Source organism: Sminthopsis crassicaudata, chromosome 5 (genome assembly GCF_048593235.1).
Source record: "Sminthopsis crassicaudata isolate SCR6 chromosome 5, ASM4859323v1, whole genome shotgun sequence".
In the NCBI taxonomy this organism is placed as follows: Eukaryota; Metazoa; Chordata; class Mammalia; order Dasyuromorphia; family Dasyuridae; genus Sminthopsis; species Sminthopsis crassicaudata.
Genome location: NC_133621.1, coordinates 160,278,234 through 160,294,469, shown reverse-complemented (window position 1 = coordinate 160,294,469; position 16,236 = coordinate 160,278,234). Strand labels below are relative to the sequence as shown.

At 33.6% G+C, this 16,236-nt stretch overlaps 1 protein-coding gene across 2 annotated transcripts in view; it reads right to left on the bottom strand.

Annotated features, from left to right (window-relative positions):
* Nucleotides 1-16,236, bottom strand: part of FAM107B (family with sequence similarity 107 member B) — an 81,268-nt gene that overhangs the window by 12,764 nt on the left and 52,268 nt on the right. For both annotated transcript variants that reach the window (XM_074268571.1, XM_074268572.1), the window contains exon 2: nucleotides 3,354-3,537. In XM_074268571.1, coding sequence (XP_074124672.1) covers nucleotides 3,354-3,481 — 128 coding nt within the window. In that variant the 5' untranslated portion in view covers nucleotides 3,482-3,537. The remainder of the gene's footprint in view (nucleotides 1-3,353; nucleotides 3,538-16,236) is intronic.

The window sequence follows — 16,236 nt, the reverse complement described above, 5'->3', positions numbered from 1 at the left end:
TAAAATAAAAATAAATAAAAAAAAAAAAAAAAAAAAAAAAAAAAAAAAAAAAAAAAAAAAAAAAAAAGAATTTATCTTATCTATATGTGGTCTCTTCCAACACTAAATACTATAATTCTATAACTTTCAGCCAAATTTCCATTATCCAGACATAAGGCAAAAAACCCAAAACAAAATCTGTTAGAAACTGCCACAAACTCCTGCTAAAGTTAAGCATCTTCTGATCTCCCCTATGGTAATGTTCTCCAGAGAGGGGCTCAGGATTCCCTAGGGGACTATGAACTGATCGCAAGAAATGTCATTCTCAAGAGAAGAATGGGATGGGACTCTCTCATGCAGATTAACTAGGAAATCCTTGATGCATTATGGTTTGAACCTCTAAATACACTATCATATATTTAGGTACCTTGAAAACCATGGCCTAGCCTCAGTGTGGATGAGTGATTAACCAGTGAGAGCGTGGGAATATAGAAGCTTGCCCTTACAATGCTAACTAATCACCAGCTAATAGTAGGAATTCTCTCTACCAAAAGCACTATCCTGAGTCCTTCCCTGGGGCCTTCTGAGCCTATAATCAGCCCCTTAGGGAAGTTGTTACCTAAATGGTTTATAGTACAGAGGGTATGAGGAGAATGCATACCTTCCCCCATCACCCCATGGCTGCAATGGCCACATCTTGGAGGACATGTGCTAGAAAAAGGCAAGTGAATAAGAACCCCGCCTTTCCCCTTCTCATTCTGGGTGAGAGAAAGACTGACAGGCATAAAGGGATTCTAATATGGATCTCAGTTATTATTATATACTCTTTCTCCCCAAAAGCTCCATTTTCAAACTTTCCCTATTGCTGTTGAGTGTATCATCATTCTTCTAGTTTCCCAGGTCATCTTTAACTCATTTTCCCTCTCATCTCACATTTGTCCCCTTCTCTCTCACACACAGTCACTACCCTAGAACAGGCCCTTATCAACTCTCACCTGGACTATTCCAAAATCCTTTGACAGTTTCCCTGATGCAATGCCAAAGTGACATGTTATTGCCCTATTCAATAAACACTATTCATCTTTATCTTATCCTGTCTTAATTTCTATTTTTGTAGAAATTTTATAATGTACACAATTAGTATAACAGTTTATAAGTATCTAATTTATAAATAAGTAAATATGCATAGACTGGAGACTTACGCTCATTTTTTACTGATTAGGTGAACATAAAAATAATATTTCCTGACAGATCCAAAATAAAAAATTGTTGCTGTCCTATGAATGATTTTGTGTCCTTGCATTATTGTCCTAATCTAGTTTTACTCCAATCTGTTAATACCTCTTCTTAAAATATGCACCTAGAATTGGACATGATGCTCCAGATGCATTATGACCACAAAATAAACAGGACTATCGCTTCCTTTACCCTGACATTATGTTCCTATTAATGTAGTCTATGGTCATATTAGTGTTTTAATTGCCTTGTCATATTGGCTCACTCATATTGATCTTGCAGTTCATAGAAAAACTCAGAGATCTCTTGTATTAAAATTACTTTCTAGTTTCATGTCCCTCAGTTCTATATTATGCAGTTGGATTTTCTTAAATTCAAGCATATAGTTTTACATTTATCCCTTTTAAATCTTAATACCTTAGTTTCAGCCTACCATTTCTAGCCTGTTAAAATGTTTTTGGAGTCTAATTTGGCCATATATGGTATCAACTATAGCTCTCACTCAAGTTTATAACCATAACATCTGAACTACCTTCTTGACTAAAAAATTTAACTGAATAAGGCCAAGCACAAAGCCCTGAATCACTTACTGGAAAGTTCCTATAAAAGCAAACTTAGATCATTATTCTTTAGGGTTAGTTAAGTAACTGTAATTTCCCAGACATGACTTATAATTAGAGTAGTTTATATGTTTACAGCTCTATGCAATTCATATGTCATGTCTATCTCATAGTCTCTTTTCTCCAAACACAAAAGCACATTAGCATTGAACAATACATAATATACCAATCTAAAAGAGCATTTATTAACCATCTTGTAGTAACAGCAATATTTTAACTCCCTCCACATGCAAGTTAGTTTTTATTTTAGTTTTCTTTAAAATATTTTGAGCCATTTGGCTCAAGCTGTTAATGTCACTTCTTTATCTCCTAAATATAAAGTAGAAGGAGGTGGAGGATGTAAAGGAGTTGAGCATGCTTTGGCTGATATACAATGAAGGGAAGACAGGTCTCATCAGAGAAGGGAATGACTCAATGTTCTCAATGCCTGTCCCTATAGAATATCCATCACCTATAATGCCTAAGTAAATCTTCTTTTGTTAATAATTGTTGATAGTTTATGAGTATCTCATTTTATTTCTTTATCAAAGTATTAGGGGGATTGACCTGAATCAAATTCAGACCAGGACATTTCTGCTGTGCAAAGCACCATGCTAAGCATCTGAGAAATTAAAAACAAAACAACAACAAACCAAATTTCAAATCATATATGGCCTTACAAAAATGTGACCCATTAGTGGCTTAAATATAAGCCACTTATATTTAAATAGCTTAAAATACTTATTTTCCTAAACTGCAATAAATTATGAGTTTACATCCAAACCATTATAACAATTTTCTTAAATGTAAGATTAACAATTCTGTAGCAAACAACTCCTTCTACATAGCTACATACTTTTTCCCTCCTGCCATATAGCCCAAAAATCTTGAGCAGTATATCTAATTTCTTAACTTCCTACAAAATACAAAAGAGGAATTCATAACTCATGGGGGGGGGTGGGAAGCAACTCATATCTCTAAACAAAGTTCCCCATTTGAGATTTTACACGTCTTTATGAGCACTATATGGATATCTCACCCTTTTACCTTTCACTCACCCAATTAAAATCTTTCCTCATATAACATTAAAATTTTCTTCAGTGTCAAAAGTTGAGAAGGGAAACAGAATAATTGAAAAACTGATCAATGACAGCAGTAGATCTGCAAACCAAATCACAAGTACGATTTCAGAGAGAAGCAAAAAAAGACATGGGTAAATTTACAGTAGAGTAAAATTTTATATTGTGTTTGTATATAAAAATGTACATAAATGTGTATTCATGTTTCTTTGGTACTTTTGAACTTTAGTACATAGAATTTACCATTAAATCCATTATAGTGATCCTGGAGCAGATATAGGGAAATTTGAATAGGTATGAGAAGATGGAATAATATGAAACCCAGATGTGAACCCCCAGGGCAAAAAAGAATTTTAGAGTTTGGGGAAGAAGCCCCTAGATAACCCAGAGAGCCCCCATTACACACACACACACACACACACACACACACACACACACACACATACAGAAATGAACTCACCTTTTCTGATTCATTAGAAGTTCTCTGTGAAGATCTTGATGGTTCCGAGAAATTTTGACAGGATTGATTAATTTCTGAGGCTTGATTAATTCAGGATTGTCATCCTCTATATAGTCAGGTTCAGCCATGATGTTTTTTTGAATAAGAGTAGAATCTTTCAATTCAGGATTCTCAACTGTATTATCTGTAACAGAAAGAAGAAACTGTTTTAAGCAATCTACATTTCACAGATTTTCATACAAATTGGGATGTTTAAAATGTCTTATTAAAACATTTGAATGTATTAATGCCATTCTTCCATTTATAATAAGGCTTTGCAAAATACAAAGGAAGGAGTTTAAGAGGATGTGGTTAACTATTGTTTAATGCTTGAAAGAACTCAAGAGGAAGAGCTGTATATTTTGATTAAAGTTTCAAGTTGGAAGATTCACCATTACATCCTGGAGTTCCTAAGTTATAGCCACTGTCACATCCCCACCTTTTTATGGATAGGAACTGAATCTGTTATTTTGTTGGTAAGAACTCCCAGATGAAGAAACTTCCTATATCAATGTAGATTGGCACCTTCTATACAACTTATAGTTTTACAGAGTTACCTAACTCAGGTGTCAAGCTGTCTAAGGGCCCATTGGAACATTAAATGTCAGAGGCTGGACCAAAGTCTCTGTTTCTTAGGCTAGCACCTTAACTTCTATACCACAATTGCCTCTCTTCTAAATAGAAATGACCCAGATTCAAATCCAAGTTCAGAAAGAAGCTGAGTGTTTGTGGGAAAATAATTTAACCTATATAAGACTCAGCCAACTCTTATGATTTATTTAATAATACAAAAATCTGATTATAATGGAAGAATTGAGTTCTCTAACCTGATGAAATTGCTGAGGCAATTCTGTGTTAAGTCCAGGCTAGCTTCCTGGAGGCCTCAGGATCAGCCAGAGTCAGGATAAATTAAAGTTCTTAGTCTTTAGGGGGAGAAGTGAAGGAGGCAAGCAAGCTGCCATTAGGCTCCTGGATTCTTCAGTCCAAAGTCACCAATTTCTCTGCTCCTTGTCCTACCACAAAGTGAATCTGGCCTGTCTCACCCACCCTCTAATCCTTGCCTAAGATTATCTTAACATCAAACCCTGAGCCAGCACCAAACAGTGAGAAGAGCCATTTATCCAAACATATGCTAATAGAGTCACTGTCTCACATTGAAAATTAGCCTCAAGTATTCGGTTGTTTGATTCAAATACACCAATTCACAGTTTTAGCCCTTTACAGAGATTGTGAGATAAAGTTTCTCAACTCTTCACCCATGGCCAAGATATGGCCACAAAGGTCCCTTCTATCAGATGCTTTGATTTTCAACATCATAGCTCTCTCCAAGACAAACTTAATCACTGTAATAAAGATGCTAACATACTGTAGTTATTTGTGTCTCCTAGGCCAAGGGGAATACAACTTCCTTAATTCTCTGGCCACTTCAACACCATTCAATATATTGTTCGAGAAGCAATAAGTAACAAATGCCCTTAAGGAAATATACCTCAAGAGCAAATATACTGACTTGTACTTAAATTTAATTTTATGATAATCTCACAATAGCTCAGCTTTTTTCACTGTAAAATGAGGATAGGAAGACCCTTATAATGGTATGATCATATCCAACACAAAGCTTTTTAAAAAAAATTTGTAGTGAACTATTTTAGTCACAAAGTTATTGCCAAAGAAATTGAGCGGCCTTTAGTGTCCTTCACATTATAACTAATATTCATAGTCAAACAAAATAAATTCATGCACTGACAATGTCCAAAAAATATGCCATATGCTGCATTCTGAATCCATCACCTATCAGGAGATCAAAAGAATGATAAACAAAAACTCTTGAAAAAAGTCAGGCACTATTCTTTTTTAATCTCAAGCACTATTCTTTTTTAATCTCAATCTCCTGTATTAGTACTTCCACAGTTTAACTTCCATAATTCTAAATTTGATAAAGTACCCCCTTGTATGCCCATTCATGACAACAGCAGCATGCTCCCACATAAGGTGATAAAACAATGGAAAAGTAACTCTTCTCTGGGAAGAGAAGTAGCTAGAACTACCAAAAAAAAAAAAAAAAAAAAAAAAAAAAGAAAGAAAGAAAAAAAAAAGAAAAAAAGATACATTAATCGGACTTTCATAATGCAACATGCATGTTGATGCTTTAGATGAGAAACACTGAACTAAGAAACTTAAAACTCATGCTTTATATATATATAGATAGATATATAGATATATCTATCTATATATCTATATATATATCTGTAGCTGTTTTGTAAAAATTATTTTCAAATATAAGTTCTGGATAGAATGCTAGACAGTACAGCGTATAGAGTACCAGCCCTGAAGTCAGGAAGACCTGAGTTCAAATCTGACCTCAGACACTTAACGCTTCTTAGCTGTGTGACCCTGGACAAGTCACTTAACCTCAACTGTCTCAGCATATATAGAAGTTCTACCTTAAATAATTGTAAGTAAGGTAGCCATGGATTATTATCTCCAGTTTGGGATGTAGAAGATTTGTTTTCTACTATTAAATTACTCATTAATTTCCTCTGTGACTTTAAAAAAAGTTATTTAACCTAAACTGTCTTTTCTTCATTTTAAACTGAGGTCCTGAACTAAATCTCTAAGGCCTCTTCCAGCTTTCTAACATTCTATTTAACCTAATACTTAACACTAGGGGGAGCATGTGGCCAAATTTAATACTTCATAGGAACTAACTAAAAAATACATTTAAAACTTTAATTTATAAAACTGCAAAGATAGAAATTAGGTTTCTTCAAATTAAGCATCTAATGAAAAAGATAGCAAAGGCGAGGACAGGATGAAAGGGATTTAAATGGGAGTAAAAAAAAAGTTTTGTCAAAGGCAAGTTATTTACCTGGCATGCAAGAAAAATGTTTTAATCTAGTGAACAGTTCATTGTGAATATCAAGGAAAATTACCCAAGATGTGTTCAAATTGTCCAAACCTGCTACATACTTTGTGTACCCAATATTCAATTATAAAATCCAGAGCTTGGAGCTTCTAATCTAACCAAAAATCTCTAAAGAGCTGCTCAATAAGAAGGCTATCCATCAGACTCAATTTATTCAGTCACTGGAGGCAAATGTTCAACTTTTATTTCCTGATATATAAGGAAATCCTAACCTTAAGAGCAAAGTGTCTTTGCTTTTAATTAACTATTTCAAAATAGCTACACCTCTAGCTCCTGGATTTTTTGCTCTTTACTTCATAGAAGAAAATACCATTCATGGTGATGAATTCCAAATACATTAAGGAAACAAATACTTTATTTCACACTAATCAAGAACCCATCCAGTCAGCAAAGGCTAAAAAATGGCTAAGTTTCATTTGCATAAAATTTGTTTATACATATATTCCTTTTAAGTGTACATTTGTTTTTAAGTATAATTCATTTATATAAAACGAAGATGTAAAATTCAGAACTATGAGATGTAAAATCAGAATCAGCATGAAGAGATCATGAATCTACCATTCATCTAGACTTAGAATAATATTGCACTAAAACACTAATGTTTGAATCACTTTTTAAACAATCTCATTAAACTTTTAGAGTTTGAACAAGCCCAACGTTTTTTAAATCTACTCAAATCAATCAAAAGATTGTTTTGTAAAAGTTCTATTTTTTTTAAGTCTCTGAACTGAAGGGCTTGTGGTTAAAATAATTCCACAACATTCCCAGTAGAGTGCTCTTTGCACACAGTAGATTCTAACATGCTAAATTAAAATGATTTTATCTGACAATCTCTGGTCCTAACATATCCAAACTATTTGATTTTTTTTATCCTTGTGAGGCAGAACTACAAATGCAGAGAACTAATTTGAGCCTAAAAAAACAAAACAAAACAAAAAAATTCATTTTTCTGGACACTATAACGCCTGATCACAGGCACTGGATATATCCGCAAAATCATGTTTAAACCCAACTATTGCTTTCCCTTATCCTACTAGAAGAAAGGTCTGCCCCTACATATACCATATAAAGAATATGAATACAAAAAGAAAGCTTTAAGTATGTGCAAACCATACATTCTCTTTTCTTTTTGGCTCCACTATTGCCTTTAGGCAAGTCCTTCAGAAGTTCCTTAAATCACTATTTACATAGAAATAACATCTAACAGAAGTAAATGCAAAGCACTTGGCAAACAAACTTCTCTGTAAATGCCAAAGGATAACATGCTTGGGGAAAAATCAAAAGCATTTATTACCTCTTCACAATATGAATGTTTGCAGATGCTTGCCAAATTTAAAGTTCAAAAGATGAAAATAAAGAGAGAGACCCTTGTAATAAATAGAAATCACAGTCCAGACCATTGGACAGTCAGTTAAAGAGCACTAGCTGGGATGATGTGGCACTGGCCAGTAGGTGGCACTGGCTCTTTGGGCAAGCATTATCCTCCCTAGTGAAATATACTTCATAGTATCCTACATGCTATTAAAATCTACAAAATAACAAGTAATTTTGCCAACTGTCTCCTAAGCCACATTAGTGAATTTGCATTACAGGACAACTTTATATAATCCGGAAAAAATTTTTTTTTTTTTAAAGAAACATACATTGTGGAACCAACAGATGTCTCTGGCATTGCTGCAATGATCGAGGCACATTGTAATGAAAAGCACACAGGACTTATAGTAAAAACCCCAAGGTTCAAATCCCAGTGTTAATGTTTTCCTAGCTCTGGAGCCTTCACAAAGTCACTTCCCTTCTCCTTGGGCATGTATATAAAATATGGCCAAAATATGGCCAAGGCTTAGCCTGGCTGGGGTCCTGATTCCTTTTATAATTCTACACATGTTAATTTGTTTATTTAAAAATGTTGTGAGAAAGGGCCCACATGATGCACCAAAGGAGTCCATTGCACACACAAAAAAAAGGTTAATTATTCCAAGAGTTGTTGAGGACCTTTACGGCTCTTCTCTTGTAAATCTTATGAAAACCCTATCAAAGTTACATGGAAAGAAAGAAACCACAGTTGATCCGAATTTAAGAGTACATATTAACGGGGGCAGTTAGGTGGTACAGTAGCTAGAGCACCAGCCCTGAAGTCAGGAGGACCTGAATTCAAATCTAATCTCAGACACTTAACATTTCCTAGCTGTGTGACCTTGGGCAAGTCACTTAACCTCAATTGCCTCAGGAGGGAAAAAGTAAATATTAGCTGTGTTCTCTGTTCCAGAACACCTGGCTGATGGCTGTCCACAAAACAGTAAATTCTATCTCCCAGTCCTGATTTCTACTACTTACTAATCAACTTATCATTCAGTCTTTCAGAAGACATTATCATAGTTCATTCTATATGTTTCATATTTATTTGTGCATAGTTGTGTGCTTACACTGGATTTAGCTCCTTGTAAATAGTGGTTTTTTTGTTCTTTATAGTCCTAGTGCCTAGACTAATGACTTACACATAATACGTATCCAATATGTGTTTGTGGAAGTGAATTATTTTATACATTTAATAAAAGTTTCAGAGAAGCAAAATGGAGAAGATGATAGAATGCTGGTCTTGGAATCCGAAATGCCTGAGTTAACTTCCTACCTTCAACACAAATTGGCTTCCTGATGTTGGGCAAACTTGAACATACTCCAAGCAACAGAGATAAATTGCAAATGAGATAGAGATATGATTGGCAGAGGAAGTTCCTCACCCCATAATGAAGCTACAGGTCTAATAAAAAATTAAATAACATGTTCAGTTTGAGAGATGCAATTAATAACTCTCATCCTTAGTTTATCAAGAATTGAACATGCCTGATCCAAGTGATATTACTCTTATACATGGTGTCTCTCATTAAGTATATATAGTAGATACTTAAATAAATTAATTACTAGACTTTTTACATGTCATTAATGAAATAGTTAAATCAAACCTTACCTGATTCTTCCCTATACCCTAATTGTAAAGTACCTTTCTCTCCCTTGAACTTACTTCACAGCACTTACAGTATTCCTGGTGTAGATGATAGATGTAGCTCTTTCTCTGTCCCAGAGAGATTATACCTACTTTTCAAGTGGGAAGAGAAACCAAGATTCTCTAATCATAAACACCAGAAATGGATGAGACTCCAGGTCATTCCAAACTCCACACAGTTTGAAGCTTTCTCCATGATTTCCTATGTGACATACACACATAACCTGCCCTATTTTTTCTCCTAGGAGTTAGTCTCACATCATCAACATTTCCCTCTAGACCTTGTTTCTATTCCTCTTTCCCTCAACTTGCATAATCTCTTGCCTGGAATCCTATGAGAGCCTATTAATTAGTTTCCCAGCCTCAACTTTTTCCCTCTTCTAGCTTCTTTGCAATTGCCAAAGAGATATTTCTGACACATAGGTCTGACCAATATCACTTCCATGTCAAAACCCTTTTCCAGATAGGTCAAATAGGGCCTCTAATGAATTGTTAGGGGACCTGTGAAAAAGCCTAGCTAATATGGAGCTCAACTGAGAATTAGACAAGAAAAGTGGTCACACTGACTCATCACTACTGAGTATGTGCACCAAGAAGTCAGGCAGAAACAAAAGGTCTAATATACACCAATTATTCATAGCAGCACTCTTTGGGTAGTAACAACAACAAACCAAAATGGGAATCCATTAACTAAGGATCAGCTTAAAAACTATGGAATGGAATATTTTTGTGCAATAAGAAATGAGAATTTCTGAGAAATATAGGAAAATCTGTATAAAATTATACAGAACAAAATAAGAACCAAGAAAGAAATATAGAGCACCTACAAATATAAATAGAAGTGGAACTCTTTAGTAAAGAACTACTGGAAGATTAATAAAACTCTAAAGAACAGAAACACCAATGATAGTTTCACAGAATTTTTCCCCTCAAGAGAAAAGGGCAAAAACCTTGTATACCCTATTGCCAGATTCAATCAATGCAAGTCTTTTTTGCATAATCATCTTTCTTTATGGATGGTTTATAAATGATTTTAAAGATAAGAAGCATCAAAATATATTTTAATAAAAATAAATTAGAAAAATATTAATTAAGTATGGGTAGCCAACAAAATAAAAAAAAAATGACAATTCTACCTAATCTATTTATTCACTATCATACCAAACAATCAAAAGATTATTTTACAGAGCTAGAAAAAGAATAACAAAATTCACTAGGAAGAAAAAAACTCAAAACCATCAAGGGAATCAATGAAAAAAAAGGAATTCAAAAATTCAAAAGAAGGTGGTTTAGTCACACCTGATCTTAAATTATATTATCAAGCAGTAATTGTTAAAACAACGTAAAATGGCTAAGAAACCGAATGGCAAATCAGTGGAATAGATTAGGCACAAGTTACATTATAGTAAATGTCCATAGTAAATCCCAAAATGATAATAATCCAAAGATCCAAGCTTTTGGAACAAAAACTCATTTAACAAAAACTGTTGGGAAAGCTGGAAAACAGAAAATAGCAGAAGCTACAGACTTATATCTCATACCATATACCAAAATAAGATCAAAATGGATACATGATTTATATCTAAAGGGTTATACCATAAGTAAATTTAGAGAGTATGGAAATAGTTTTATTTGTCAGTTTATTTATGGATTGTGGGAAAAGTTAGACCAAAGAAAATATAAAGAGCATTAAGAAATATACAATAATAATTTGATTATATAAAATTTAAAAGATGTTACACAAATAAAATCAAAGCAACCAAAATTATAAGGAATGCAGAAAACTGGGGGGGAAGGGATTTTTGCCAACAAGTATCTCTGATAAAGGCCTCATTTCATATGTAAATAGAGAACAAAGTCAAATTTATAAAAATACAAGTCATTCCCCAATTGATAAATGGTCAAAGGATATGAAAAGGCAGTTTTCAGATAAAGAAATCAAAGCTATCCAAGTCATCTAAAAAAAAAAAATGCTCTAAATCACTATCCATTAAAATGCAAATTAAAACAATTCTGAAGTATGAGTTCACACTTACCAGATTTAACTAATATGATCCAAAAAAGGGGGGGGGGGGAAATGTTAGATGGGATGAGGGGAAACAGGGATCCTAATGCACTGTTGGTGGGTTTGTGAATTAATCCAAACATTCTGGAAAGCAATTTGGAACTATGATCAAAGAGCAATCAAACTGTGCACAACAGATCCAGGAATACCACTGCTGAGTCTATATCCCAAGCATCCCCCCAAAAAGAAAAAGGGCTTAATTATATTTATAATAATTCTTTTTGTGATGACTAAAAATTGGACAACAAAGCAATGCCTATCAATTGGGGAATGTCTAAAGAAGATAAGATTGTAATGAAATATTCTTGAACTATAAGAAATGGCAAGCAGCATTATTTCAGAAAAAAACAGGCTTATATGAACTGATACACAGTGAAGTGAACAGAACCAGGACAACATTGTGCAAAGCATACCAGATGGTTTCTCAATTGTCAGCAAGACAACAGTCTGTGATAATCCCAAAGGACTAATAATAAAGAATACTATCTGCCTCCAGAGAAAGAACTGGTATTGTTTGAATACAGGCTGAAGCATACTATTTTTTTTAACTTTCTTTTTTTTCTTTTGTTCAAGTCTTCTTATACAAAATGACTAATATGGAAATGTGTTAATATAATCGCATACTCACAACCTGTATCTGATTATTTACCATCTCAGGGAAGAGAGGAAAGAAAGAAGGGAAAGAATTTCGAAATTAAGATTTTAAATAAAAATTTTTAAGAAATTGGGGAAAAAAAATTTAAACATCCTCTTTAAAATAAAAATAAAGGACTAGAAGAATATAAATTACATATCTCATATTAAATTATGTATATTCCTAGAATATACTTTATTCTCAACTCCAACCCTTAGAATCCCTAGACTCCTTCAAGGCTTAGTTCATGGGTTGTCTCCTAATAACTTCTGATACTGGCTCTCTATCATAACCCTATATCTAATTTTTACACACACACACACACACACACACACACACACACACACACACACACACACACACTAAAGAAGAGGTAAGAGAGAAGAGGAAAAGGATAGAGAAGGAGAAAAACTTTAAATTTTTGAGAATATATGATGTTTCTTCTGTAATACTAAAGCACAGTTGTGCAATACCTAACAAAATGTCAATAAATATTTAGTGATAACACTGACAAAAAACAAAGAACCCAGGCTGAGCAAGTCTTGGCCTGGATCTTCCATTGATATTTTATTACTCAAAGTGAGTAATAAAATAGTTTTACAAAAGAATCCATAAACATACTTCATATAGCTTTGCTGGATATTAACATGCCTTGAAGCTCTTTACATTTAGGACATAATCAAATCTTATAATTCATCTTCTTTTCCCCAAACTCTTTACCAGGGAATTTTAATCCCATCCAACAGTGGAAAAGAGCTTATTATGGAGACAAAAACTGATTTCAGAAGTTTGGGAGGAGGTATTTTTCAGGATGACAATAGAAAGGTAACATTAAAGTGACAATAGCAATAGTTTTCTGTAATTGTACTATATCAAGCAGTTTTGCTGTTAAGTCACTCAATATTTAGGATAAAGCCTTTCTTTTAATTAATTTTCTACTACATGCTTTAAAATGTTTGTTTATGCTTTTAAAAAGTATGTTTAAATATGGAATATTCAAAGACATGATGAGGACAAGTCATGGAAATTGGCAAATGAAGACAGCAAACATTCCCTTCCCATCTCAAAGTCATATTATTTTTTTAGGGAGAAGAATTTACTATTCCTCCTCAAGGCACCATGCTATTTTCTTTTTAATTTCAAAAATTTGGTAACCAAAAAAAATTAAATATGAATTATCTGGCTCTCACTTTGAAGCTAAGTGTCCAAGACTAACCTGGAAGGAATACAAAAGTAAAATTAAAAACAAAGGGGAGGAAAGCATAAAGGAATGATGTAATAGTATACATATATAACAATGTAATATCAAGAAAAAAGATCAAATTATAAGTATATAGAACTTTATTAGAAGAAAGCTTGGAAGACATTTAACACAACATCTTTATTTTACAAATGTCTCAACTGGGACCCAGAGAGGTACTTTCCCAAAGGACACAATGCTAGCCAGATAAAGAATTTGATCCTCTAGATCCAATGTTCTTTCTACCCTACCACATAAACTGTAGCACTCTAAACTGTGCTTTTTAAAAATTATGTATTTTATTAAATCATAAATAATTATCGACATAATCTTGAAAAAAAATACATGTGGTCATATCATTATTCAGTCCACAGGTTACTCAATACCTTTAGCTAAGTAATAATTTTCTATTTGATGGCTAATTCTAACCATTTTTAAATAAAATAATCAGAACACATTTCTGTACTTAAGAGATCTGAAATTCCTATAAATACTGGGATTCCTGACAAAACTTAAGTCTTCACACTATAGCAAATGCTGCTTATAGACAAATGCAAATGAATTAGAAACCCAGAAGACAAATAAGAAAGCCAGCTAGTGAAGTTGGTCTCAATGTGGTGTCTGTGAGCAAAATGGTTCTGACCTTGTAATACACCTTTTTTTTTTTTTTTTTTTTTTTTTGAGGCTAGGGTTAAGTGACTTGCCCAGGGTCACACAGCTAGGAAGTGTTAAGTGTCTGAGTCCAGATTTGAACTCGGATCCTCCTGAATTCAGGGCTGGTGCTCTACCCACTGCACCACCTAGCTGCCCTGTAACACACCTTTTAAATAAAATGGACAAAAGAGAAACTTGCAAATCAAACTAAGCTATATCTGCTAATCAGCCTATGCTACTCTAGTTTCAAAAGTACCTGTATGAGAAAAAACTTGTAGTGATTTTGAAATAAGAAACTCAAAAGAATTTAGGGCTTCTTCCCCCAGGAAAGTACCTGAATTCAACAGGGGAAACTTCCAACTGATTAGTCATGATAATGTTGGTCTTTTCTGAATGCTATTGTCCAAATCAGTCCTCATTCTTCTAGCACTTAATTATATGTGACTCAGAACGTTTTTCTCTATTCAGCAAGGTGGGATCAGATGTTCTTTCTGAGAAAAGAACTTACATTCTACACCTTGTTCCCCTCTAGATTAGATCACAAAATCATAGCAATATCTCTATTTTCTATATCAAGCACAGACTCAAATAGGCAAATTTCTCATTTACTGAATCAAAACCTAGTTGACTTATTTCTATCATTTTGGTAAGAGTTCACAAAGGAAGAAACTGATTTTTCTAAATCTTCAAGCTTTTGGACTTTTCTAAAGCCCTCAATGCTGACTGCACCAAACTCATCTATTTTAAACTTCCTCCTTTGGCTTCATACACATTTTCTCTTCCTCCCTCTTAAATTTTTGTTTCCTTTTGTGACTTCTTTCTAAACCTTAAATATGAGCTTCCCCCCAGGTTAATAGATGGCTTTCCGTTCTCTCTCTACCTTGGTGATCTCATTCCCTTTCATAGCATAATACATGATCATAGATTTTTAGCTGGAAGAGATTTGAGAGAGGCTGAATAGTTCAATTTTCTTATTCTGCAGATGCCCCGACTTTGGAGCCAGCACGCTTTCCACTGTATCATGCTGTCTCTTTATCAATATCAATGACTTAACCTCAAAGCTACAACTACCTTAAATTTTAAACAAACTGAAAACTAAACTTTATTGGTTACCCCAAATTGGATCCCAGTACTGACTTCTGTCAATGGTACTATCATTTTTCCAGTTATTTAATTTAGAAACATAAAAGAACTGAAAAAGGATGCGTAAGATATATACCTAACACATTCAAAGTGATGCAATTTTAATTATCATTTTATAAGAAATAAAACTGCTATTAACAAAATGCCCTTGCTGCTTTCCTTTGTTTACCAAAATTCTATAAATATTACTCAAATATTCTCCAAGAAGTTTTACCCAACAATTCCAACTGACAGTAACTTACACCTTTATTTGAATTGTTTTCTATAAAGCCAAGGCTATCTTCTTCCTTAACTGTGACAACTTAAAAAGCAGAACTGGTTGCATGGAAAAACACAAAATTTGGCCACTTAGAAAAGTATGTACAAAAATTAAATGAAGAAAAGAATTTAGAATCGGGGGGGGGGAAAAGGGAAAACAAGGAACAAAAGCTCAAGGAAGAAAATAATTCCTTAAAAATTGGAAAGTGGGAAAGTAAGGGCTTAATGACTTTATAAGACACAGTAAGAAATAATAAAAAACAAAACTAAAAGATTGAGAAAATAGGAGAAAATGTGAATTTCGGTGATCCAGAAATTAGATTCTTTTATATGAAAAATATTGGAGGGGATGTGGGAAAACAAACACTAATGCACGGGTGATAGAGTGAGTGAACTGATTCAACCATTCTGGGGAGTAATTTGTAACTGTGTCCAAGAGGCTATAAAACCATGCCTACCTTTTGACTTAAATACTAGTATATCCCAGAGTTTAAAAAAAAAAAAAAAAAAAAGTAAAAGACATACATACAAAAATACGCATAGTGGGTCTTTCTATAGTAGCAAAGAATTAGAAATTGAGAGGATGCCCATCAATTGGGGAATGGCTAAACAAATAGTAATAAAATGATTGTGGTAGAATACTATTATATTATAAAAAATGATGAGCAGGAAGCTCTCATAAAAATCTGAAAAAACTTACATGAACTGATGCAAAGTGAAATTAATAGAACCAAGAAGCAATGCAGTAATATTGTACAATTATCAACTGTGAATGACTTAGCTATTCTCAATACACAATGATCCAATTCAATTCTGAAGTATTTATGATAAAAAATGCTATCCAAATCCAGAAAAAGAACTAATGAAGGCTGAATGCAGATCAAAACTTAAATTTTAAAACTTTGTTTTTCTTGGGGGAGGGG